The following is a 27438-nucleotide window of genomic DNA, read 5'->3' as shown; positions in this document are numbered from 1 at the left end:
ATATTAAAGAGTCTCTAAGTTCTGCTTCTTTATGTCATCAAACCTGATTAATCAATAGAAATATTGGGTTATTACAAAAATTAAACAGGAAAAAGTTAGTAAATAAAGTAAAAAGTACTCATTGCACAAAAACAAGTTCTGCAAGTTAGACTGGAAAAAAGTAACTGTTCCTGTTTCCCTGAGCTGTGCATTTCAACATTCAACAACCTATCATGTATCCTGTAAGATACGTAGAACAAATTATTCCTATGAAATCTTATTATCTGAGATTATAATTTATAATTTTGGTGTTTTACTATCTGTGATACACAGTTTAGCTGCATGACGTCCATGATGTAAGACGTTTCCTGCAATTTATAAAGTATCCTAAATTAAACCATACGTGTCATGAGACACAGTACAACTTAAGCCCTGTCAGGACTTGTGGGGACATTTCTCAGCAGTCAAAGGGTGGGTAGGGTGCAGGGGGGGCAGGTAGGCTGCTACCTCACTCCACACAGACACACACACACACACACACACACACACACACACACACACACACCCTTCACTGATGCTCACTGTACACAAGTGGGTGTGTACAGTGAGTCTCAGTGAAGCACTCAGCAGGCTGCTGCTGGACTCACGTACACCGCCAGGCACTGCGCTCCATCAGACAGACGCCCATGATGAGAGGCTGCTCCAGCCGCACCAAGCTTGCACAGAACCAGGACAGAGAGGGTAAGAGACGTACGCCTTGAAGGATTCAGTAGACCCGTGCACGCAGGAGTTTAACTTGTGCATCTGTAACGGGATGACAGAGAGGGTCAGGTCGAGCAGCCCTTCAAAGACATAAACAAGAGCCGATGTGCTGTACGTGCGGCGCTGTACGTCACCGAGTTTACCCTACATAGTAACAACAGGCGACAATCTTCGGTTTATTAATAGTGACCATGCCTCGTTTGTGACAGCGGTTGTGCTTAAAAACAGAGGATGAAAAGCCAGGTGGATATTTTTGGACTGACTGCTGACGAAATTAAAAACAAAGAACAATCTGAATACTTCGTGTAGCCTAAAGCTGATCTCCCATCAGGTTTCTTTCCAGTTATGAATATGGTCATGTCCTACACACTGATCATGTTGGAGATGCTGCTGCCGAGGTTGATGGTTTTGCGTTTCCTGGCTGTTTGTTGTGTTTATGGTTGTGATTGGTACAGCTCAAACTGGGCTGCTGCGATCAGATGTCTTCTAAGCACTGAATATTTGGGTTCGTGATCTGAAGCGGTCTCTATGTTGGTTTACTGCCGAGTGTAAACACACTATATTTGGAAATGACTTGTCCAGTATATTTCAGGCTAAAGGCTGTTAGCTACAATCAGAGCCTGGCTGGCAGCAGCTTGGAGGAGGAGCTCACAGAGCTGTTTCCTGTTCAAGTAGTATGCAAGATTTAACCTCAATGAAAACTATCTAATCTGAAAACTATATTTCCCATAGTGCACATACTGTATATGAATGACTGCCTGCTGCTGTTCTCACACAGGCTACCCAAGCTTAATGCAGCTACGATAAGATACTTTAAATAGCCTACATGTTTCCTGATCAAATTTTATGCAGCTGACAATGTACTGTGCGCCACAGTTGAGTGTTCCCCCCCTCAAAACTTTGCGCTGCAGTGTGTTTATATTACCTGGCTGAAAAAGCTAAAAAAGATATCCCTATAGCATAAGTTAGTGTGCCATTTATTTGTGGACCTGATGAACCTGACATATATTATAGTCTACTAGCAGTCAGGGAATTTGAGAGAGATTAGGAGCTATTTAATTAGGAAACCTCCATCTCACCATATTTAGGTCACAGGCCCTGTTGCTCTTAAGACTGACACTACAGCTTAATATAACCAGTGCATCAGATAGTACATAAGGAACGGGTAAACAGATGAACAGATAGGCCTGCTAATCTGAAACTGTACCTGCACAGTGCAATTCAATCCAATACAACACCTAGATGCAAAATGTCCTGTCGTTGTAAAGCTTGTAATGTTCACTTTTTGTTGATGCTATGTTAGTGTGGATTTATCTCCATTTCTTAAAGGAATACGCCACCGTTTGTTGAAATAGGGCTTATCACGGTCTACCCTGACTGTAGATAGGTGGGCCAATGCATTTTTTGTCTCAGTGCAAGTAATTAGGCTGTTTTTTTGTCTTTTGTTGGCTCACTTTTACTCCCAACATGCTAACCGGCAACATAGGATTCCATTCACTACGCTAAGCTAACTAGCAGCGGCGCTGCCGGTGTTGCACCGGACTAAAACGATGCATGCACAAAAAATGCGTTGGCCCACCTATCTACAGCTAGAGGAGACCGTGATAGGCCCTATTTCAACAAACAGTGGCGTATCCCTTTAAGCCCTTGTGACAGTGGAGTTAATGGACTGCATTCTTTTTTCTTTTCTTTTTTCTTTTGAGCTGCTGTAGCACAGGAATTTCCCCAGTGTGGGATTAATAAAGTCTATCTTATCTTATCATTCATTTGAAAGGTACTCTGTTCACATGACATGGACAGAATATTAGAAACACCTTTATACAAATCCTCTGACACCTTTGCCCCCATAAAGTCTGAACATTATGAGCGTTACATGTATAGGAAATATATAATATGTTGCAGGGCTGTTGAGTTGGATTGCATTACAGCTGTTTCTTATACACTGGTAGTTTACATGCCTGGGTCAACACACAGCCAGAGAAAGAGGGAGAGTAATGCTGCCATCTCATGGACATTGTCAGCTCATGCTTGTTGGGATTACCTTGAATGCCCTCAGTGAGAAAAGGAATAAGCATTTTAAAACATTTGTCACTTAGTGATTGCTGATTTTATTTGTGAGAACTTTCCGTAAGCTGCCAAGAGACAGTATAGATAGCATTATTGCCAAATAGATCTTTTTCACAGAAGATATTTTGCTTTTCATGGAAAGCACAGGTGTTACTAATTAACATCAAATAATAATAATAATAATAATAATAATAATAATAATACATTTAATTTGTAATGCACTTTATATTTACGCAAATCTCAAAGTGCTACATGATAGTGCTAAAAATTATAAAAACAAAAACAATAGCTCTGTTCTGTTCAAATGTTCCAGTAAGTCAGTGTGACAGTGAGCCAGCTTGCACGATAACCCTGAAACTGAAGCAGTTACATTTAATTCAGTCATCATTGATGTTACATACATGTACATGTTACACTGTGTTACCACACAGTGTTGAGTGTGGAATCAGTGGAATCAGGCCACATAACAAGGGGAACATGGGTGTGTGTGGCCTTTTAAAGCAGCATATCTAGGTTTCCGTTTTTTTCTTTGCTGCTCTCTCAGCGTTCACTTCATTTGGTGTGGTAGTACTACTGCCGTAGTAGTATAGTTTTTATTAAAAATTTGAAAAAATAATAATGCACTTATGCTTTAAGGTTGCATATTAAAAGTCTAACTTACCACCTTGACCCCTACATAGCCCCCTGAGGTATTCTAAATGTTCATCAGGAATCTCTCTCTGCTGCATGTACTGTAGAATGACAAATAGTTTTCTGTGTTATGCTGAAGCCGTGGTTGTGGAGTCTCCAAATCAAACAGTGGATGTTTTATTATCTTTTTCTTGTTTTTCTTGTTGTTGCTTCCATTAAGGATACAGATTATTGAGACTATTGCATGGCAATACATGCGGCAATATATATGGCAAAAAAGAATTTGCCAGCCAAACAAATTTCTAACAACTTTTTCCTCTTAAAGCTGCACTAATAATAATATTTTTATATAGACAGTGGAGTAAATGACTGTATAATGTGAGAGGAGTTGATTACAGTTGCTCGTTGTTGCAGTTCCCCTCACTATGAAGCGTTTGAGCGTCTCTCAGCTCATTGATTTGGTTTTACGGCTCGCAGCTGAACTGTTTTGGTTCGCATCAACCCCAATTTCCAGCCAAAGCAGGCAGCTGCTGTCAGTGAAAAAGCTCTGTACTGTAAGTTACAGAAACAGCAGACAGACCTGGTAAACATAATGGATCATTTCGCAGCCAAGGAGCCAGATATTTCCCTAGGAGTTGGTGAAGACATAGACTATCTCCACATCGCTGTGGTAAGGTCTGGCTACACCTCACATTAATTCCAGGATAGTAGGGTTGTTTGCATTTCTTTAAAACAATCGTCTTGGACGGCGCTAAGCTCCGGACGCAGTGACGGTGGCTCTGCAAAATCGTCTCAGAAAGTTTTGCACATTTGCACCCGGCAAAATAAAACGCCACAAAATATTAAATGAAGTTAACACAGTCCACACAATGCAGTAACGTGAGTTATTAAAATAAGCTGCATCATGTTTAATCGTAATTTACTCATGCAGTAACGCTGTGTGTACTTTGTCCATATAGCACAGTAGCCTAAGCACACATACGTCGCCACTACATCTTGGCGATGTTATCAAAGTGCAGCGGGAATGCGTAGGTTTTTGAGCGTTTGCTCACTGGCATGACCCGCGATCAGTTGCAGATGAAGCGATCTTTTGCATACGTCGCGGCAACGTATATGTGCTTACTGGGCAGACGTCCCACCAATCAGTCCCAAAACGTCCCAGTTAGATTGTAAATGCTGTAAACGTATTCCTTATTTCTTTTCGATCCAAAATCTTGCCATTTTCAGCGTGTAGCTTACTAGCTCGAAGTTTGTTGTTTACCGTAGCGAAGGGATTTTGAGAACGGCAACACACAGAGAGCGGAAGGTGAGGGGCACCCGGCACAGTGGAAAGGTTCTGTTGATCCAGATTAGTTAAAGGTGCTGTAGGTAGGATTGTGAAGATCCAGGACTTAGCCCAAAAATTTGAACATCAACAACTTCTCAGTTCCTCCCCCCTTTCCGCTAAAGCCCAAAACGGTCTCCTAAGCCCCTCCCCCCACAAGGGAGAATGAATGTGTGTGCATGAGCAGTGATTGACACACAGTTAGACACCCCGACCCTGATTGGTGCATCTGATCAGGAAGGGGTGGGTTTTTTCAAATCGCACTACAGGCTGTAGGTGGTGCCAGAGGAGCTTTTTTTTTTTTTAATGACCTGCTTCATGTAGTTCTACTCGAACATAGGGTCTGTTTCAGCAAATATGACAGAAAGTTAGTTATATAAGTCTTACCTACTGCACCTTTAATGGAGGTAGAGTGAACATTTGACCTACATTGGGTTGCCTGCATTATTAGTTACACCTGTGCCTTTAATGCAGTGACATGTCAAAACATCTTTTGTAAAAAAAGGGTTTCTATTAAAGTAGCACAACTCTTTCAGCATCTAGCACACTAGTCTATTATTGGTGCATTTTCCAATGGCGCCTCGCTTTCAGAGCTTAAGGGGTAATGTCCCACCTCTGGCTCTGGGACCCATCTCCAATGCCAGGACCTTCTTTTTACATCCACTGGCCATGACCCATGGTGGAAAATCATTGACTGTCTATGTGGAAAATCAGTGCTAGGGGGTCTCTCTTTCAAAACAAAAGACATGTCATAAAGTAGCTTGGATTGTGGAAGATGTAGGCTATGTCTGTATTGCCTATGAAAATCTATGATTCAGGCAGAAATAAAATTTACGGATGAGTGGAGTGCACAGCGCTCTGAGCCATATTAAATATTATGAAGCGTTTGACCGACGTATGACTTTTCGAAATATGGAAAAACTTTCTTGAAAATTTACTTTCAAATGGTCATTTTCAGGTAAGGAAAGGTTAAGTATACATTTAAAAAAACAAAAAAAAACAGCTGCAAGTTGCTTGTGTTTGTGGCTGAGCACAGCTCATGTCACTTACGGTTAAGCAGAGGATGTGCTGCGCCCGTACTACAGTTATTACGGCCGGCTGTGGTGGCCAGACCGAAGCACGTGACATTAGGTAGAGCGAGAGAGAGAGAGACCGGCGACCGGATCCACCAAGACCATCTCTCCATCACCGCAGAACAGCGCGGATGAAACACCGGTCATCTTCAGAGCAGCATCACGGGAAAAGGCCCCGTGTTCCCGCCGCGGCTGCCACCACCTCACCGCAGGACAGAATGGAGGACAAACCACCGTCAAATCCGCGGGAGCTCACCCAAAACCCTCTCAAGAAGATCTGGATGCCGTGTAAAAATGGCCTTCCTGAAAAACACATTTCTCAAAGAAAGAGTGCGTATGACGACTCGGCGTCAGTTAACATCTGATGATTTGGGCGGCTGTTATGCGTCATTTCTTTTGTCTGAGGTTTGTTGTGTGCATGCGAGAGCACTGTGGTAACTTAAATCGTGCTAGTTCGCGCCCCCTCCCTCCCTCCCTCCTGCATGTAACGTTAACGTTAGGTTAGCATATATCCAAACCTGCTGTGACGTGTTAGCTAACGATACAACGGCGATAAACGCGTGGACCACAGTTCGCCCAGAGTTCAGGTGCCTTGCTGTTTGCTGCAGCCATCTGGTTCACACGGTTATGTAATGATTCACATGATGTTGGCCGCAGATGAGTGCTGCTCGCATGGAGAAGAAAGGACTGGCACCAGGGGTGTCCATCTCATTATCGTCTCTGTGTGCGCCAATCCAGAGACTATTTAGAAGCCAAGCACTAGTTGTTGGTAAACAGGAATTGTATGCGTGCAGTCATGTGGATGATTTTCCCCCTGTGGATGTGCTGTTGTGTTTCATCTGCACTCACATTGGTCACTTGCCAATGCTCGCCATGCTTTTACACACAGGGGGGGAAACATGGACGTGAGCTTACAAAAAAATGCATATGGTGGAGTAGCAGCCTGTCACGCACTCTGACCCAGTCATCTGTGCACACACTGCTGCTGAGTGTCTGTGGAAACTAGCTGTTATCTCTCTTTTATGTCTTGAGTAGTTAAAGTGCAGCGTTTCACAACTCCTCGGGCGCAGCCTGGTGCCACCGTGAACTCTGCTCCTGGCTGGCTACAGTCTCAGAGTGCCGTGGTTATAAGGAGGACAATCTAATATATGTTAATATTGACTTTTATAAGTGATGTAATATGCAAGGTAGTATAAGGGGAGATTTTGAAAGTGATGGACAGGGGCGATTCTAGGATCAGACCTTTAGGGGGGCTCGGCCCCCTAATGAGAATGTGACATGGATACAGTGCCTTGCAAAAGTGTTACTGGCACAACCTCCTCCGATTGGCCAAAACTACGTTTCTGTTGACCCTTTCCTTGACTTGGTTACAGGTGCATAGCACACAGCGGCGACAGCAACACAGGATATTAAACCTGTTTCAAGCTCTTTGAACCTTATTCAGTCCTTCCAGAAAAATGCTGAGTTTTTTTTGTGATTGTTGTGGGCAAAAATCCTTGATTATGCGGCACGTTTTCTTAAAAAATGCGATGGAATATTCGGAATATTTATGCAATTTTATGCGATGAACTTGAACTTGCAAAAACTGCGGTTTGAGGAAAAAGAGAAAAAATGTGATTTCCCCAACACCCTGCTTTTCGATGATGTTCGCGTCGCGTAATTAATAATATCATAACGTTCCCATGGCAACAGGGGAAAATGGCTGCTCTTGTGTGAAGTAAACGCAACATTTTTCTTTGCTAAGATATATATGTGACTTTTTTTGCAACAAAAATGCGGGGATTATGAAATCGTGCAAGCCCTGCATATTTTGCGCGGAAATCGGCAATTTATGCGGCGAAAGTGCTGCGTATTTGAAAAAAAATGCAGCCCCCGCATAAATATACAGACTTTGGCTGATTATGCATTGAATTATGCGATCGCGTTTCTCTGGAGGGACTGGTTATTTGTCCTCTGTCACTAACAGACAAGTTTGCAAACTCTGACTTCAAGCACTAAAATTTATTTTAAAAAATCGCCAATGGTGATGGAGGCATATTTGCAGCTGTGAAAATAATTGTTGAACAAAACCTTAGATAAACGAATGCTTGTGCTGAGGCATTACACATTTTACACTGAAATAAGTTTCTCATCTTCCATGTGCATTATGTGTGATCAGCACATGACTTGAGCTTTCTTTCCCCTCCCATCTTTCATTCCAGTATGTATGACCAACTGTCCCACCCTGATTGTGACAGTGGGCCTTCCTGCCAGGGGGAAGACCTATATCTCAAAGAAGCTGACCCGCTATCTTAACTGGATCGGAGTGCCCACCAGAGGTACGACTTCTTGGGCTCTGCTGAATAGTATTGTAGAAGCATCAGTTCTAAAGAATAAAGGGAATTGGTTCAGGATGTGCATCACAAGTTTCATGCTGAAGAGAAAGGTGATCTCAAGTGTCCTTGCCTCCATCTTTCCACTAGAGTTCAATGTTGGACAGTACAGAAGAGAGTGTGTGAAGATCTACAAGTCCTTTGAGTTCTTCCGTCCAGACAACGAGGAGGGGTTAAAGATCAGACGGTAAGAGTGGCAACTGGACTCGGACTAACGTAACAATTATTATTTTTTTAACCACCAACCAAAGTGAATGAGGTTGTCTGTGATTTTTACAGACAATGTGCCTCAGCAGCGTTGAACGATGTGCGACAGTATCTCGCGGAGGAAGGAGGCCAAGTGGCGGTGGGTGAAATGTTAAATGCTGTTTTAGTTGAAATGTTTCAGGCAGATCAAACACAGTGTGCAATGCTGCCCAATCTTACCCACTTTTTTCTGTCTGTGTTAAACAGGTTTTTGATGCAACAAACACCACCAGAGAAAGGAGGGAAACCATAATCCAGTTTGCAGAGCAGAATGGCTTTAAGGTATCTTGTTGGGTCACAATTCTGGGAGGACATACTGCATCGGCATACTGCAAACTAAGCTTGAAGTTTTCCTCCTTTTCTCTCAGGTGTTCTTCGTGGAGTCGGTGTGTGAAGACCCAGATGTCATACAGGAGAACATAGTGGCAAGTGTACAAGTTTATCGGTTTATTTGATCTCAATAGAAAATGAACTTCTGGCCCTGTTGTACTCACTTCTTTGCCGTTTCACTGACCAGCAAGTGAAGCTGGGTAGCCCCGACTACACCAACTGTAACACCGAAGAAGCAGTGGAAGATTTCATGAAGAGGATCAAATGTTATGAAAACTCCTACGAGACCCTCGACGAAGTCCTGGACAGGTGAGCTGTAAGCTGCAGTGGAGAGTGTTTTTAGGAAAGATGTCCTAGCTTTGCTAAACTATGGGAATAACTATCTTAGAAAATTATATATTCAGGTACACTGGTCTTTTCAGAACGATGGGGCACTAGTTTAGTATTTCCTGTCCGACGAAGATTTTAAGCGACCCAACGCTTTTCTCATGTTAAACAATTCTGTTTTATTATGAAAAGCAAATGCAGCAAAGCTCGCTAACGTGCGATAGAACAGGGAAACATTGTTTTTGGAAATTACAGTTTGTTTGACTTATATACATATTAAAGTGCATAAACATTAATTTGACTGTTTCGATTTTTGCTCATGCTTGCAGATCTATTCAATTCAGAAATATTTCCAAAGGTTGTTATGACATTAATTATGTAGGATAGTCCTCTGTGTCTGCGCTCATTTGCTTTTCAAGTAAGGTCCGGAGTAAACATTTGCCTGCCTTTTGCCTAGTGTGACGCTGTGGCACCACACAAACTGTGTTTTCACGTCCTCACTTAATTTGATAGAAGTGACATTTCAAGCTTTTGTAACAGACGTTCTACAGTTGCTGAAATCACAAATTCTATTTATGTCGTATAATTTGTACCATCATTATTAACAATAGGTTTATGCAGTGATTCATTTTTTATTCCTTAACTACTGTAATTATGCCGTGGTTCTCAAATCTATGCTCTGGTTTTGGCTCAGTCACATCAAACTATGTTGAAACACACACACACACACACACACACACACACGAGAGATGTTCCGTAGAGTGGAGAGGAGAAGGGTTGTTTTGTGACTGGTGCGGAAAAATGGGCGGCTGGTATGAACAGCCAGGAATCTACACTTCACAATCACAGCGCTTTGCGGCGCTTCATCTGGCGTGCGTGTTCCCGGTGTTACCGTGTCTGTTGTCTCCTCTCAGGGATCTCTCCTACATCAAAATCATGGATGTGGGTCAGCGCTACTTGGTCAACAGGGTGTTGGACCACATTCAGAGCCGTATTGTCTACTACCTCATGAACATTCACATCACGCCGCGCTCCATCTACCTGTGCCGCCACGGGGAGAGCGAGCTCAATGTCAACGGGCGAATCGGAGGAGACTCGGGCCTCACACCTAGAGGCAAAGAAGTATATCACAGTTTTTCAACAATAGATATGTCTTGAGTTTTTTTTTACTTGACTAGGTGAGTTGGTAAAAAAAAATGAAAAGTGTCTTCTTTTTTCTTCTTCTCCATGCAGTTTGGGAAGAAGCTGAGCCAGTTCATCCTAGAACAGGGCATCAGCGACCTGAAGGTGTGGACCAGTCAGATGAAGAGAACCATCCAGACAGCTGAGGCTCTTAATGTGCCCTACGAACAGTGGAAGGTCCTGAACGAGATTGATGCAGTGAGTACTACGTTCTTGGCTGCTAAGCACAGCTGTTTGCTGACATGTTGGTGGTGTTTAAGAAGTTTAATCTGTGTGTGTGTGATGTAATTTTAGGGTGTGTGTGAGGAGATGATGTATGAAGAGATCCAGGACCACTACCCTCTGGAGTTTGCTCTGAGGGACCAGGACAAATACCGCTATCGGTACCCGAAAGGAGAGGTCTGTGGCTAAAATGAACGTTATGTTTTGTCTAATGATGGGATGTGCTTATGTAACTGTTAAAGTGTTTTTTTTTGTTTTTTTTGTATGGTAACGTTGAAGTAGCTCGCTTGTGGACATTGTGTCTCTGTTTGAATTTTGGAATTTTCCAAAGCAGAGTTGGTCCTCCTTTGTGAATATAGGGACAAACTCTCTCTCATCTAAACTCACACGTAATTAAACAGCATCCAGATGGCTACTGGCCACTTACTCTCTGCTAATGAGCCTGTGTGTGCATGCGTGTGATCACGTTGTTTATTGTGTGTCTTACTGTGTGTCTGAATGCCCGCTGGTCTGTTCTCACCTTAAGTCCATCCCATTATATCTCCATTAATCTAACACAGGACAGGAAGATGGATGTGGGCATTAGTTGGCTGCCCAGGCGGACAGTGCTGATGTAGAGCTTTGGGGAATCTTGTTAAAGCTTGTTGGTCTAGATGGCCTGTATGGATTTTTCCACCTGCTAAAATGTCAATCTGTTTAACTGAGATTGATTATTTAGCAGAATGTGTGTGAACAAATGGATTGTATGGATGTTTTTACTTACAGATTTAGAGCTCTTTCTCTGTTTTATATATCATTTATTAGGGGGTTTGAATCCTATTGTTTTTGATCCAGTTTATTATTAGAGTTTAAACCCTGAAGGGGTAGAACTCAAATGTTTTTGCTCCGGTTTATTATTAGAGTTTAAAACCCAAAGTTGTACAACTCAAATGTTTTTGCTCTGTTTTATTATTTGTCGTCTTCCGCCGCAGCTTAAATTGCTGTGAGCTGGAATGAGCTAAAACACCAAGCTTGGCCCAATGACTGGAAATGATCTGCATTCGGTTCGCAAGAAATATGAGCCCAATCGGCCACATGGTGGCGCTACAAATAATGAATGTGAAAAACCGTAAAAATGAATAGAACTTTGTCAATTTTGATCCTATCAACACCAAAATTGGTATGCAGCCTTGCGGGACTGAGATACAGGGCTTAGCAGGGAGTTGCCTATAACTCAAGTTCATCTTGAGTAATCCTGCCTAAAATCGATTGAGACATCTGGCACGATGATCTGAGCGTACGTACCAAGTTTCGATCTGAAAATCCGATTTTAAGGAAGGCGAGATGGCGGTACTTATTAAAATGCTGCATCTATTGTAGTGATCAAACAGGTGTGTGCTTGAGCTCATCCCTTTTTCAATACAGCATTAAATGATCTGACTTTTCAGCTTTTGTAAAGACCAAAATCGTTCAATTCTGCTTGCGCCTTTGACGTTTGGTGATAGGGCTGCTTCCTAGTGGCGGCTGTGGCTCAGGTGGTAAGAGTGGTCGCCTACCAGATCCCGGGCCCTGCAGTCCCATGTCAAAGTGTCTTTGGGCCCCCTAACTGTTACTAGGCCTAAACGATAAATCATTATAAAATCGTGATCTCGATTCACACCTGTTCGCGATTTAATTTTTAAATGACTTTGATTTTTTTTCTCCTACAATTAATTTATTGAAAGTATTTGACATTGACATGTTTTTATTATGTAAAGACATGTTCGAGGGCCATATTTAGTTCAATGTGTTATATGTCACTATTTTTGGTAACCTACTGTACTTAAATGGCCAGTATGTACTGTACTTTATTTTCTTTATTCTTTGAAGCCCCTATGTTTACAGTTTTGTGGTGATGCGCAATGTGCTATGGCGCCAAAAAAAAATCTGTTTGTTACTGCCAATTTTTTTAGTTTTGTCATGGTTCATGTGTGGTTAAACTATTACCAATGCCGCGCCATCCATGTGTGAACTTGTGTGAATGTTTATCTGACGAGCAGGTGGCACCTCATATGTCTGCCTAGGCCACAGTGTATGAATGTGTGTGAATGGTGCCTGTAATATGTAAAAGCACTTGGAGTGGTCATTAAGACTAGAAAAGTGCGATTATAAATTCAGTCCAATCCTTCTATTGGCCAACAAAGGGTTTGAATCCATGAATTGCCACTTGCACCTATAGTTTTTACCTCAAATGGAAAGGTCATTGTGTGCTCTTAATGATTATCTCAAAATATCTGGAATAGAAAAATCATAAATATTGATAGAGCTGCTTTAAGCTGATAATAATGTTTCTCCAATGAAATCATGCTCTGCTTTCTGCCGGTCTGATTTGCCTCTTGTGTCTCTTCTGACTCAGTCCTATGAGGACCTGGTGCAGCGGTTGGAGCCGGTCATTATGGAGCTGGAGCGGCAAGAGAACGTGCTGGTCGTCTGTCACCAGGCCGTCATGCGCTGCCTGTTGGCCTACTTCTTGGACAAGACAGCAGGTCAGTCATTAAACTTAACCTTAAAGGTGCCCTGCCACACGTATTTCATTACTTTGTGGTAATGTCTGAAGTTCTACCATGGACTCTGTAGCATTTCTTTGTGGAAAATATGCCTTGGTTACCTTGTTTCAAGCCATTCTAGCGTGGTATAGAAAGCCTACAGGAAGACTCAGCTCGATTTGTACCAGTTCTCATTAATATTCAACGAGCTAAGCTGCTTGACTTTGATTGGCTAACAGCTAGCCAATGAGAGCCTGGCTATCAGCATCCTTTTACCCAGCGCAACTGGGCGAGCTCATGAATAGTAATGAGCTCAGGCAACATGATGTCAGACTGACCAGCTTTTGTGATTGGTCTGATTTCTCCGCTTATTTCTGTTCAGTGGCTAGAGCTGACAGAGGAGGCAGCAGTTCATTTTCACATTCACGACATAACACAAACACATATTGACCTAACATATTTCAAAAAATGCAAGTAAAAACGGTTTTGTGTGTGGCAGGGTACCTTTAAGGAGCCTGTGGGGTCTTTAAGCAAGGCACCTTACCACACATATAAAAACATACACAAAAAACCTGCACAGATAAACACAAATTCTGTTTAGTGGACTTCTTCAGAAGTGGTTAAACAGCCATGTGGGAAATGTAGGAACTCACTAAATTCACTAAGTAGCAAAAACCTGTATAAAAAATGTAATATTAAAAATATACTTTCATTCCCTTTTTTCATAATACTAAACTAACAAAATCTGACAGTGTTTATAGTACATCTGGAGACTAGGGATGGGTGTAGTAAGGGTTTTGTTGTTGATGCTACTACTCTTATCAGTTCTTCTTTTATTTCTATGAAATAATCCATTCTATTTTAAAGATTATTATTTTTTTTTAAAAGAATACATGCAGAACAGGTTAAGAATTTATATTTTAGAAATAAAAAAATATTGTTTATCGAGAAGCACTGTTTACAATATCAAAGCCACTATACTATAAAGTCTGTATCTCCCCGGAAACAAATCTAAATAAAATAATATGGCTGGCATCAAAGCACTGAGTGAAGTTTGAAAAGGATAAAGAAAAGTCATCAGAAATCAGTTGCAATTTTATTTATAGTATCAAATCATAACAAGAGTTATCTTATGAGCCTCTACAGATAGAGTAGGTCTAGACCACACTCTATAATTTACAAAGACCCAACAATTTCAGTAATTCCCCCAAGAGCAAGCATTTAGTGCGACAGTGGCGAGGAAAACTCCCTTTTAGAGAGAGACCTCGGACAGACCCAGGCCCTTGGTAGGCGGTGTCTGATGAACAGTGGCAATAATAGTCGCAATAAAGATAATGGAACTATGACTAGAAATAGTAGTTGTAGTAGTTCATGGCGTAGCAGGGCACTGCAGAGCGTAGCAGGGTGTAGCATGGCATAGCAGCGACAGCTGCAACCATGATTTAGGTGTCACTCTAATCCAAGGAAAACTGCTGTGCAAAAAACAAAACAAAACATAAGGACTCTGGGGAATAAGCTCCCCAGAGCTAGGTTACTGTTATTCATCCTCTTCGCTTGTTCATAGCGGTTGCTATAAAGTACCAGTGGTGAATGGGACACTGCGGACGTTACAGTGGGAAAAAAACAGCGTTTCTGAAAGTTTGTGTCTGTTAAAAGGCATTTTGATAAATAACTTTTTACTAGAGATGCACCGATAGCCCGGCCGGTGACCAGAATTGGCCGGTTTTCACGTGCTCGGCCATGACCGGCGCCCGGCAGGTCAGTCTGACATATGCCGATTTCATGCCGGTCAACGCTACAATTAACTGACAACATAAGTTATACGAGTTTAAATTCTCAAGGACACACACACACACACACACACACACACACACACACACACACACACACACACACACACACACACACACACACACACACACACACACACGGACGCGACAGCCCAGTCTGTTTTTCCTTTCAACTTTTCCACCGTGTGTCACGCGTACCCGCTCGTGGTGTGAAGTGCGTGTCTATTGTCGCACATGTAGGGAACCTCGTGGATTAACCTGCAACATGTCAGCTGTTTGGAAATTCTTCAGCGTGTGTGCAGAAGATAACACGTTTAAAATATGCAACACCTGCAAGGAGAAAGTAGGGCGTGGAGGGACGACCCCAAAAACCCAAATCACATTTTCTTTGTTGGATATTGGATGTGAAAAGAAGGAAATGGTTCTAACATTTCTCTTTAGATGTGTGTGACTTTCCCACACCAGGAGTAATTTATATAGTTCTATTTTATAGTGATCCATTATCTGTTCAAAAAATGTTCTATTAAAGAAAAGATAAAAAAATAAATATTTGCGTGTGCTGTAAAGTGGTTCGAAAAAATGAAATCAGAATCGGCTAAAATCGGTATCAGCTGGCCTAACTCAATGAAAATCGGAATCGGCCTAGAAAGCTGTAATCGGTGCATCTCTACTTTTTTACAATCACAGAATTTTATTGCACTTACAGTAACAAGCATAGTTGTTAACTCAAGTTATATATCACTTCCCGTTTGTGTCCTTGGCGATATTTTAGTTAGTCTAGACAGGAACGAGAGTTTGTCGATTGTCCGGGGAGTTTCACGAACCTGTGCGTTTTGTCTTCACACAGAGGAGCTGCCCTACCTGAAGTGCCCGCTGCACACTGTGCTGAAGCTAACGCCAGTGGCCTACGGTAGGACGGGTCAACCATTAGCATATCATTATAATATACTTCTAATGAGCAGTAATGACAAATCAAAACCCACAATTTCCTGTCGCCTGTACTAATGAAACAAATCTTCTGTCTGCCTGCTCAGGCTGTAAGGTGGAGTCCATCAGTTTAAATGTGGATGCAGTCGACACACACCGAGAAAGACCAGAGGTGGGTATAAAACACACACACACACACACACACAAGCGTACGCAGTACAACTGAGTCACATTGTGCAAGATAAGATGGTTCATAAACAGGTTGGTCCGACAGCCTCAGGTGCTGAACATCATGGTGTTGCATGTCATATTTCAGTTTATTCTGATGGCCATGTTTTTATAATCAGTGGTGTGGAATAGTAATGAGCTCAGAGCAGCTTTGTGTGGGATTATGTGTGGATTACACCACACTACCGTTCAAAAGTTTGAAATTGCCTGCCACAAAAGCTTGATTGGGTACAGTCCGATGGCTCAGAGAGGACTACTCTATATTTTTGAATGGTCTTTCGTGCTTTATGGTTATAGACAGTCCTCCTTTACAAATAAATGTTATTTTGTATGAGGGTTGTTGAACCTGCGGCGCTGTGACAAGGCCTTTGTACATGGGGCGCGCGCTCTACCAGGTGAGCGATCCAGGTGCCCCTGCAAAGCTAAAGCTCTTAAAACCTGACCAGTGAAATAGGAAGTTAGTCTAGGGTCAGTGCTGTTAGTGCTGGATCAGGAAATATCAGCTGAACATACTGTACTATGGACTGACGATCAGTTTAAACCTATTAAAAAGAAAAAGGCTCCCCAAAATATTTAGAGGCCAAATGCACCGCTGTGGTTTAATAATGATCGAGGGTCACTTACGCTTTTCTGGATTGGAAAACAAATTCAAAATCGAAGGGTGTTTGGTTGAAGAATAGTTTTCTCCACTGTCATGCAACACTGTATGCTTTTAATCCTCATCATCATCATTATTATTCTTCTACCAAAACGTAAATAATGCATTTGGTGTCTGAATTATGTTTTTTATCTTTGTTAAAATAGCCATTATTAAAGGAAAGAAGAAAAGCATCAATATAACTTTTGAACAGTAGTGTATGTTACCAGGACACAACAGGATGACAACAATGACTAAGGCTCCTATTGCTTGTAACGCTCCACATTTTCACCCTCACACAAATATGCTTCTGAGTGGATCATGTTACAGTTTCATACAGGGTTTGAGGCTGAAAAGCACTGATAAACGTAGTCTCACAGTGATGGTCGAACAGCCAGTAATAGTTCTCAGTCAGATACACCTGTCATAATGCAAGTATCATGACAGAAAATATGTCTCTATATGAGTAATGTGACATGATGTGACGCTTAGAAAATCAATTCAATCAGGATCATTTATTCACACTTCCAGGTGACGTTTGGGATTTGATGATTGCCCATTACATCAAGCCCCTTTGTGGAATCGTAAAGGAACACGCTGACTTATTGGGACTTTAGCTTATTCAGCGTATCCCCCAGAGTTAGATAAGTCCATACATACCCTTCTCATCTCCGTGCGTGTCGTAACTCTGTCTGACGCACCCACCGCTAGCCTAGCTTAGCACTGATCCTGGAGGCAACCGGCTCCATCTAGCCTAGCTTAGCACAGATCCTGGAGGCAACCGGCTCCATCTAGTCTAGCTTAGCACTGATCCTGGAGGTAACCGGCTCCATCTAGCCTAGCTTAGCACAGATCCTGGAGGCAACCGGCTCCATCTAGCCTAGCTTAGCACAGATCCTGGAGGTAACCGGCTCCATCTAGCCTACAGCTAGCACAGATCCTGGAGGAAACCGGCTCCATCTAGCCTAGCTTAGCACAGATCCTAGAGGTAACCGGCTCCATCTAGCCTAGCTTAGCACCGAACCTGGAGGTAACCGGCTCCATCTAGCCTAGCTTAGCACAGATCCTAGAGGTAACGGCTCCATCTAGCCTAGCATGCACAGATCTTGAGGTAACCGCCTGAGCATGCCAATAAGTGACAAAATAACGCCGACATTTTCCTATTTACATAACATGTAGAGACATAGCGTTACACAGTAACATGAGCACAGCCATCTTCTAACTGTATACATACCGGGAACTATATTCTCATACTTCTGCTACTTGGGCGGAGTGATTTTGCACCGGGCACCTGAGAAGCACTTTGGTGAGGAGCAGCGGTGCTTTTCAGGTGTTGCGGACCAACACTCACCAAGTAGAGTGTGTCCCTTCCTGAGAATATAGTTCCCAGCATGTATACGTTAGAAGATGGCTGTGTCTCATGTGACCTTGTTATTTGTACACACTGTGACTCTACAATTCACAACATGTAAATAACAACAAGTTGGTGTTATTTTGTCACTTATTGGGAGCAGTAGGCTAGATGGAGCCGGTTACCTCCAGGATCTGGGCTAAGCTAGGCTAGCGGTGGGTGCAGTTACGACATGCACAGAGATGAGAAGGGTATGTATGGACTTATCTAACTCTGGGGGATACGCTGAATAAAAAGTCCCAATAAGTCAGCGTGTTCCTTTTTGAGTTTTTGTAGCTGATAAATCGTCTTGATACATTTTCTAAGACAAAGCGGGCCGTGAAGTGGTTTTATTTGTTCTTGACTTAATCTGCCAACATATAACTGGCAAGGACACGGGTCATAAAGACCGAAACAAAGACCTCAACCATGTGAAAAAAACCTCATCACCTCAACCTCTCGCCCAGTCTGTGTGCAGTGGATGTCATATCTCCCGTGTGTTTTGATCCCTCCCCCTCTTTGTGTGCTTTTTTTTTTTATCAAACAGAACGTAGAAGTGTCGCGGATGTCAGAGGAGGCTTTGCTAACAGTGCCAGCTCACCAATGAGGGTGAACCTCTCGCCCCAACCCCCCAACCCCATACTCCTTTACCCTCCTTTATGCACAGTCTACCCTTCCGACGCACAATGTACCTGCCAAACTCAGTCTTTTTGCTCCACCTTCCTTTTGATTGAATCACTGTTCTGATCTTCTGTTTCCCTTCACATATTTTGCGACGTGATGGTGGTGGTAATTGACTGGAATCCAGTTTCTAATTTTCATTATTAAAGCAACACTAGAGAACTTTTCCCGCTTCGGCCCCCCTACAGGTTGTAAGCGGAATTGTCCATTACATTACATTACATTACATTACATTACATTGCGCAAGTTCGCCGGATCGGGTAGCGGATCTGTAGTTTGAATGAACCAAGGGGGGAAGCGAACATCCCCTCCTATGGAGACTTTTTGATGCTACCAAGCCATCGCCTTACGATAGCATTCCATTGACTCCCATTCATTTTGGTGTCACTTTGACAGCGAATAACTTTACATCTGAAGCGTTTAAAGACTCTATTTGTCCGTTGTTTATTTCCAAAGAAACACGACAATGTATAAAAGGCTCCATTAACTTGTACCTCACGTTATGAAGTACGCTTGAAAGGACGCTTTGTATCATAACCACTCGACTTTCTGTCGCATAGTAGAGGAATTACCGTATAGTACAGGAGAAGCTCGCAGGCAGTTTCGACTTACGTTAGCTGTTTAGGTTTAATTACTAATGTTAACTAGCATGTTAGTGATCAGTAATTAGCCTTTGCCCATGTTATCTCCTTACATCTACCTACGCTCTCCGTTTCTGTAAGATTGGGAATGATTGAGATGTCTCTTGGCACAGCTACCAGAAGACTTACAACTTTCAGACAGGTTGGTCACATTTACGTCGTCTCTCTCAGGTGGAGGCTGCTCAGTAACGCTCAGCGCTCACCGGAAAAGTGCTTCTAATATCCTTCACTGGTCTCCGTGAACGTCTACGGCGTGGATTTGTCCATTTATTTAACTGTCTATGGCATAGATCTTCAACAGGGGGTCAGGGATCCCTAGGGGGTCCTCAGAGTCATTGCAGGGGGGCCTCCAAATTATCTTTAAAAAAAAATTAAAATGCCTTAACATAATTCCAACATATTATTAGCAAATATAAATCCCCACTGATGATAGGCTTACTGGCCTATAGGCAAAGTAGTCACTAAGATATCAGCCCACAGATACAGTTAATCCTAGAGTCACTGTGCCACATGTGTAACGTTAAAATATGATTTATAAAATCATGCCAACAATTGATATTTTAATTGCTTATGCAAAAAGGGTATGTAAGAAGGACATTATTGTAGGCCCAGTTTAATATGCAACTTCATTTGAAACAATATGTAGTAGGGGGGTCCCTGCTACGTCTCACTTTCAGTTAAGGGGTCCTCGGCTTAAAAAACGTTGAAGAGCCCTGGTCTATGGAATGAACTGGACAATGTCATGTAATGGGACAATTCCCCTTCCCACCTGTAGGGGGGGACCGAAGCAGGGAAAGTTCTCTAGTGCTGCTTTAATCCTAAAACACAGATCTTCCGTTCTCCCATTTTTGGAGAATGAATAAAAAAAAAAAATGTTTAATTGATGCTGTAAATCCCAACTGTGAAGCAATGAAACTCCAGCACCTTTTTCTTGTTGTTGAATTGATTAGTGATGTTTTCTGTTTTCTCATTGATCTTGTCTGATTAACTGATTTTACAATGTTACATTTGAGCAGTCTCATCAATTTATATTTCTGTTGGTGGACATCAGGACACTCTAATCTTAGTTTTACAGTATTGCACAACACAAAACAAGGTTGTGCCTTTTTATATTTTGCACATAAAAAAACAGCTCTGTTTATTTCCTTATTAAATGTCCTCTATTCCAGTTTGTCTCTAGTTTAAGGATGTCCAACACTGTCTAACGAAGATCCTGGAATTACAGAAATACTTTGTTTTATTGTTGTTTTTTGTTGACAATGTCAAGGATCTTAAGTTTATTTATCTCTGATCAGAAATAAAGAGGGGATTTTTCTGTTTGTTTCTAAATAAACTCCACTCAACCATTTCATGTATCCTTGCAACACTCTTCTTGTGCTTCATTTTAGAACATTTTGCATGAACCAGTTTTCCTCTTTTAATATCTGAAAGTTAGGCTCTTTGGTTATGTGCTTTACCTTGAAGGTATATCTTAAGATAAAATACATCTAGACTGAGCTGGATATTTCCTACTCCTACTACTTGAAGATCAAAAGTGGCCGACCACTTCCTTTTTATACGTGCTATCTGCAGATCAGATGTTCAGTGCAGTGGCCTTCCTGCTTACTCTGCTGCGCAAACTGGAGCTTCACATTTCCCCATTCATTCATATGCAGAGACTCCACTGGGGTGCACAAGAAAGAGCTGCCATTCATCAGCCTGAACAAAACACTCACTGTGTCACACGCACTTTTTTTTTTCTGCCTCGATTTTAGAGTGACAAAATGTGATATTGATAATGCTGATGTTCACCGCTAATAATACTGAGCTTTTGTTAAAAGGCTTAGTTAGTTTTTGTAAATAAAAAATCGATCTCGTAATGCCAAAACTAAGTCAAAGTTTACCAAGACACCGTGTACATGGTATGATCCAAATAAACGCATCTTGAAAAATAATGCATAATTCAAGAGGCAAAAAAATGCTGCTACCGTGAGTCATTTTATGTTGATGGCAGCATCTGTTAGCTTTTTAATACATTTTTAAAGGAACCTAAAGAATCCAGCACAGTTTCAAAAAGAGGTGAAATCATCTGTGGCCAACCTGTAGATGCATCATTCAAGAAGATGGAAAAAATTTTCTAATATGGCAAACTGTCATGAAGAGAATACGGTATTAGTTATCGCTAGTGCAAAAACAACCTGTGTTAAACCTTGTGTTTAATGTATGGTAACTAAATTACAAGGCTTTGTTGTGTAATGCAGTGTTTATTCAAAAGGAATCTGACGCTGAATCGTTCCTCTTTCCAGAATGTGAACATCCATCGTACAACTCGAGACGCCCTGCAGACCGTCCCCCCTCACCTCTGACTGCAGCAGTCGGACCTCTCGTTCTCTCGCTCCCTTTCGACGGACTCTTGTGGTCGTTTCACTTTCCCGGTCTGCACAGCCCGTTCACAGTGGTGCCCGTCTGGGTGATGATGTGCCTCCGTCTTGTCCTTCAACACCTCTGTAACCCTTATGTTCATCTTCTTTTTTTAAATTTTTTTTTTATTTGATGCAGCTCAACCTGAACTTATGTTTTGAGCATCAGTGTTCAAAGCTACACAGAGTGGCACTCAGCATAGCTGGTCCAGATTATTTATCAAACTGTTGTCTTGCACAGAGGGGATTAAAAATGTAGCTCACAGCATATTCTTATTCCTATTTGTTACTATATTCAGTATGGTTACAGTGTGTTGATATTGTGCAGCAGTAAAATTAACACTCAACAACTTTAAAGTACTTACCATGTGGCTTCATCAATGATCTTTTTGCTGTTGATGTTTTGACATGTTACTGTATAGTGCAATCCCTGTTATGTGACTTTAGCGATTAAGTGCAATTTGAAGGTTACAAACCTACATGGAAAACAATACTATAAAGCGTACTATTTTGACTATTATGTGGTGATTCAACGAAGGAGTGAATGAATGGACTGGGCGACGGCTGATGATTCTACACAGACCTACAATAAAATCTGAATTTGTTTTTTGTGAAGAACGCATTCTGGCACACAAGGTATTGGAAATGCAAAAATGCAATATTAGCTCAAAGCTGTAGGCGTTTATATGGTTCATGACTTCAAAATGTACGTCCCAGCTTCACTGTAATGAAGGATTTGTTATGCTATTGTTTTATATAAGCCAACCTGTTGTCATCTCTTGTCATTGTGAGGTTAATTATTATTAGGGCTGCACTAATATTTTGGATAATTTTTCTATTAATCTGCCAGTACTTTCTCAAGTACTCGATTGATTTTTCAGTCTATAAAAAGTCTGAAAATAATGAATGGGCATCACATTTTCTCAGAGCAAGTTGACATATTCAACAATGTTGTTTTGTCTTACCAACTGCCTTAAACCCAAAGATGTCCAGTATACTATCTCCAGCAAATATTTACATTTGAAAAGCTAAAAAAAAAGAAAATTTTCTGCAGATGAACTAATTGTTTCAGCTGTTATTTAGTGAGATCATGTGGAGTGTGCTGGTCAGATGGATAGGCTGGGTAATAATGGGACTGGTGGACTGGTCCAATCAGATGGTGCCAGCTGATGGAGGTTGGACGGGCCTCTTTTGTCTCACGTGGGTTCCCTGAGATAAGGAACTGGTGAAGCACGAGGAAGTGGAGGCTGCACGGTCAGAATCCAACAGGTGAACTGGCACGGTGTAAATATTTGATTATGAGCAGGAAGTGTCCAGGAGATCACTCTATTATCTGTTTATCTTGCCATTTTCATCAGTCATAATTATGCCACACAGTTCCTCCTCTAAAATCCAAAAGTGGTTGAGTTAATAGTTAAAACAAGGGTTAGCATTCTCTTAAAGGTGAAGAGCTTGAGAACAGTATTATACCAGAAGTCCCATAGCCCCAGCGTTTGTGTTGAACACACACTAGGAACAAGTATCAGTGAATTACTGTATGTCCTTATGTCCATGCAAGGGCCGCTACAGTACAACTAAAATGGTTCACACACAGCCTGCACCATGAAGGTATTACTTCCCCTTCCTCAAATAACACAGGAACTGTGTATAAGGTGAGATGTGGCCAAAATGCTGACTGAAAACAACTTCCTCAGAAGCAGAACATAACCATGTATAGGTACAGCAGCAGCACAAACGCTCACCATGAATGACACAGAAGTTAATTAGGAATACCAACGGTATAAAACTGAGTTTTATTATCTTTCATTATTTTCATACATGGTGGCTTCTTTACGGACAGCTCTCGCTCCATGTCAGTGATGAAAAGCCACACAGACCACTTTCCACAAACACGGGTTTCCTGAACAGGGACATTTTGAAGACAAATTTGAAAACGGCAATGACAGAACACGCAGACTCTTACACAAAATACAAAAACCTGGCTGTTTTATTTGCAACAACACGTTCTCAATGCCCCTGTATTCATGGCTATCAACTTGTTTAATACTTTAAGGACCCGCCTTTGTTTGGGGATTTGTTCTAAGTGGCTGAAAATGAAACTGGTCAATATTTCATTATATACAGTCATTGATATTCATGAGTACAGGGAAATACACGAGACGGGTGCAAAGGGTGTCATCGCCGGATTAGTCATCTTCCTCTCATCTCCTTGCTGATTGGCTGCTTACTCCACTCTTGTGCTGATTGGCCCATGGAGCCTTTTATAAGCTTGTGTGGGACAAACACCGTCATCAGAACTGTGGAGAGAGAAGAAGTGAAATTATTTTCCATGTAAGCATTTCTGTCTTCTACAACAATGAAAATGTGTATATGATTACAGCTATGAGTCTGACTGTAATATACAGAAAAAAACCAAAACAAATACAATAGCCAAATTTTTGCCATAAAAACCAAATCTCTTACGTTCTTGAGGAATTCCTCAGCGACGATACGGGCCCTGGCATTAACGGACAGTTTCATCTCGCTGATCTCCTTGTCGATCTCCTCCATGAAGTGGATGACAAAGTCCACCAGCTTGTGTTTGTACATCTGCTCCGTGTGGAAGTTGGTGATCAAGAAGCTAATATCGTATCCCTGAAATCACAGTGCAAGGGAGGAAATGAGAAAGAAGTGAGTCAGAGAGACTGGTCAACACGTTAGAAATTCGATAATAGAACTTGTGTAATTGGAATCATGGGAATACACATTGTAAATAATGAGGTATTTTATGTTTGGACATAGGGTCTACAACATCTGTGCATGAAGAGCCCTATGCTCTTTGCCATTCAAAAAGTTCACACCGTCTCTCTCTCTCTCTCTTCTCTCACCTCTACTGGTTTCCTCCTCAGAATGAAGAAGTTCTCTGCTCTCATCATCATGAAGCGCATGAACTTGTGGCACAGGATCTTCTCAATCTCATCAGCCTGTAGTGAAGAAGTTTTTTTTTTTTATGCCGTTAGACTGTGAAAGAAAATGAGGAAATGTGCATAGCTAGCTCCATAACCAAAAACAGTCCTGCTGTTTTTAAATCACCTGTTTGACAGCAATGCTGACTCTGACAGAGTTGATGGATCCCTCGATGAGAACCCTCTCCTTGTCATTACGGCTGATCACCACAGGCTGAAGTAGCAGCTCCTTACTGCTCCTGTAATCACAGCACAATCCACCCATTACAGGTGAAAACTTGGAAATGATTGTGATTTCTAGGTACTAAAAGTCATCATTGTGCCCGAGACCCTACATGGCTCTAAATAGAACCTTAGAAGTTAAAGCAACACCAAAGATTCTCTTGTACCTTAAAATAATGTTTCCAAAATCGTTATAGTGATTCATCAACTCGAGCGCCACTTCTGCATTCGCTTTGCGGCCCTCTAATCGGCTATAACCGCACTATGCAAGTTTGCCAGATCGGGTAGAGGATCTGTAGTTTGAATGAGACAATGAGCAATTCCGCTTCCAACCTGTAGGGGGACCGAAGAGGAAAATTGCTTTGGTGTTGCTTTAAAGTGACTTGTTGAAAAACTCTTAATCTTCTCATTGTATTGGGAAGACACTTTCCAAACAGGCTGCACCAAGTCCCCGCTGGCCTATTTTACAGCCTTGCCCATGCTTATGTCAGTTTTTCCCTCCTAGATTTTTTTATGCAAGTTTGCACAAGTCTGGACTTGTGCGACAGCTGTAGATGATCTGCAAACAGCTTAAAGAAGTATTTTACCACTGGAAAGAGGGTCTTTTCATAAAACTGGGCTGTCTATGCAGTAACAGTGCAAAAAAAGTTTTTAAATTAGTGCCAAATGACAAAAGAAAAAACAGAGAAAATGTACCGTGGTATTCCCTTTCGTTCAAAACGTAGAAAACCTACAACTACCAGAATGCACTGCGCCGCCACAGCCCAATGAGGGGTAAACAGCTGAGAGAAAGAGGGGCGGCTATCTCTCTCGATCTGCTTTTATACTCTTTGTCTGTAATGCAGAAGTACAATATGTAGTTGGAGCAACAGCCCTAGGGCCAGCAGAAAGAACTCCAAGGTATGTGTTTCGCGTCAAGCGCTCACTTGGATTTTTTTTCCGCTGGCCTGAGAGTAGGGAGATCTGGGCACTGGTAACTGGTAAGATAGAGGGAAGTTTAACTTAGTGCATTTACACATACTACACACATTATTATGATAAAAGTTGGTTGAATATTGGCAAAGTTTCCCTTTAAAAGGCAGGAGACACAGGAGGAGAAACTGCAGAGCAGGGGGACAACCAGTGAGACTGCTAACTCCAAACACATGCCATTATTACACATACCTGACCTCCACCTCAGGCTTGTTGTGCCGCTCCACCACCTGAGAGGAGAAGTTCTCCAGACAGAGGGCTGCCTGCAATGTGGCCCTCACAGCGTTTAAGTAGGGGCGCAGAGTCGCTGTCTGAGGAGAAATTAGTATTAGATCAATGTCTGGGTGGGCCCCACTGCAGATAAGATCTTGTTAGAAGATGCATTTCTTATTTAGATCAGGGTACATGGGCAAACTGGACCTCCCAGTCTAGGGAGGATGACTCGACCAGCAGGGTCAGCCTGTGAGGTCATGTTTGATCAGGAACCAAGAAAACAACAACCAAAAAATGAGCTGGATGCAGGGGCTCCCTGCACCCCTTCCACAACACTTACAGTTTTCCACATTTATATTTTGGCGATTGAACAACTTAACAGTCATTTTAGAAAGAAAAGCATGAATCATAAATCAGTATCAACCCGATGCGAGTTATTTCAGCATAAATGGTTTCGCTTGCATTCAGGTCAGTGGATGGGTGACTGACATAGCAGATCCTTCCAATTATTTACGTCCTTCTACATCCCTCTGTATAACGTTACACAACTTCCCCACCGTCTACTGACAAAGCTTTGGGAGAGCTAATGTTAACGATGAGAAAAGGAGCCGAGAGAAAAAGACAGCTCAGCTCGACCAATTGAGTTTCTGCAACCGTATCAAGGATGCCCGTCCTCTCATTTCACAGTAGCCAACCAGAAATCCCGTCTATGAGAAACACGATCGCTAGCCCAGCTAATCTCCCCTTCAATGTAGCCATAGTTAGCGGAGATACATTGATAAGTAATGAAATATAAAGATACATTTAGTGCAAGAGGCTTACCATTTTCGTGCTGTAAAAGACGGAAGTTCCTCAGCCACGCCTGGGACTCCTCTTCCGTAAATCCTACATCGTTTGGTACAAATGGGGTGCGCTAGGTTTTCATTTAGCTCTTCTTTTGAAGACACGGATTTCCCCACAAACCAGAAAAGATGCCGCTTGCCCTTATTACTCCGCCCTGGTGGAGTATGTTTTCTATAAAACGAACATACCCTAGGATGCGTCCATTCCGGTCTGTGAACAGGAGCCATATCGGTCAGCGACCATTAGTTGATAAGTATTTTGACCTTGTGTTATCTGTTCTTGAATAAAATATGTTAAATAACAACGTTATTACCTACATATGACCCAGTTTTTAGCGGCAATCTATTTTGTATGCATCATGACACAAAATGGTTTGTTCCGATGATACCATTCGAGCACTAGGCTCATACATTCACAAATACTGAAGTATGTTTTGATAGATGGTTATATCTGAAAATACTCCTACATTTTTTTTATGTTTGTGAAATTTTTATTTTGTTCTTAAAATTGTTATTTTTGATCGAAAATAGGC

At 41.9% G+C, this 27438-nt stretch overlaps 2 protein-coding genes across 6 annotated transcripts; one reads left to right on the top strand and one right to left on the bottom strand.

Moving 5' to 3' along the window:
* Positions 1–507: 507 nt before the first annotated feature.
* Positions 508–22486, top strand: pfkfb4a (6-phosphofructo-2-kinase/fructose-2,6-biphosphatase 4a). Of its 5 annotated transcripts, none has more exons than XM_039796708.1 (14): positions 508–720; positions 8037–8153; positions 8298–8394; positions 8487–8553; positions 8661–8735; positions 8822–8878; positions 8971–9092; positions 10025–10232; positions 10344–10490; positions 10587–10691; positions 12889–13018; positions 15656–15718; positions 15843–15907; positions 21598–22486. In XM_039796708.1, exons 1-14 carry the CDS (start codon positions 666–668, stop codon positions 21655–21657), a joined length of 1368 nt encoding a protein of 455 aa, XP_039652642.1. In that variant the 5' UTR covers positions 508–665; the 3' UTR covers positions 21658–22486. The 5 variants fall into 5 exon arrangements, with proteins under 5 accessions (XP_039652642.1, XP_039652641.1, XP_039652639.1 ...); XM_039796707.1 differs by lacking the exon at positions 21598–22486 and adding an exon at positions 18538–19325 and having other exon boundaries at positions 509–720; XM_039796705.1 differs by lacking the exon at positions 508–720 and adding an exon at positions 5895–6165.
* Positions 22487–23470: 984 nt separating this feature from the next.
* arpc4l (actin related protein 2/3 complex, subunit 4, like) lies at positions 23471–27038 on the bottom strand. Its single transcript, XM_039798532.1, has 6 exons — positions 26886–27038; positions 26043–26161; positions 24784–24895; positions 24579–24674; positions 24175–24345; positions 23471–24008 (listed from the first exon to the last, which is right to left on the bottom strand). The coding sequence occupies exons 1-6, from the start codon at positions 26886–26888 to the stop codon at positions 24003–24005; spliced, it is 507 nt and encodes a 168-aa protein (XP_039654466.1). The 5' UTR covers positions 26889–27038; the 3' UTR covers positions 23471–24002.
* Between the last annotated feature and the right edge of the window lie 400 nt (positions 27039–27438).

This window comes from Perca fluviatilis, chromosome 4 (assembly GCF_010015445.1).
Source record: "Perca fluviatilis chromosome 4, GENO_Pfluv_1.0, whole genome shotgun sequence".
NCBI classification, from domain to species: domain Eukaryota; kingdom Metazoa; phylum Chordata; class Actinopteri; order Perciformes; family Percidae; genus Perca; species Perca fluviatilis.
The sequence above is the reverse complement of the archived record's forward strand: the minus strand, read 5'-3'. Positions and strand labels throughout refer to the sequence as shown.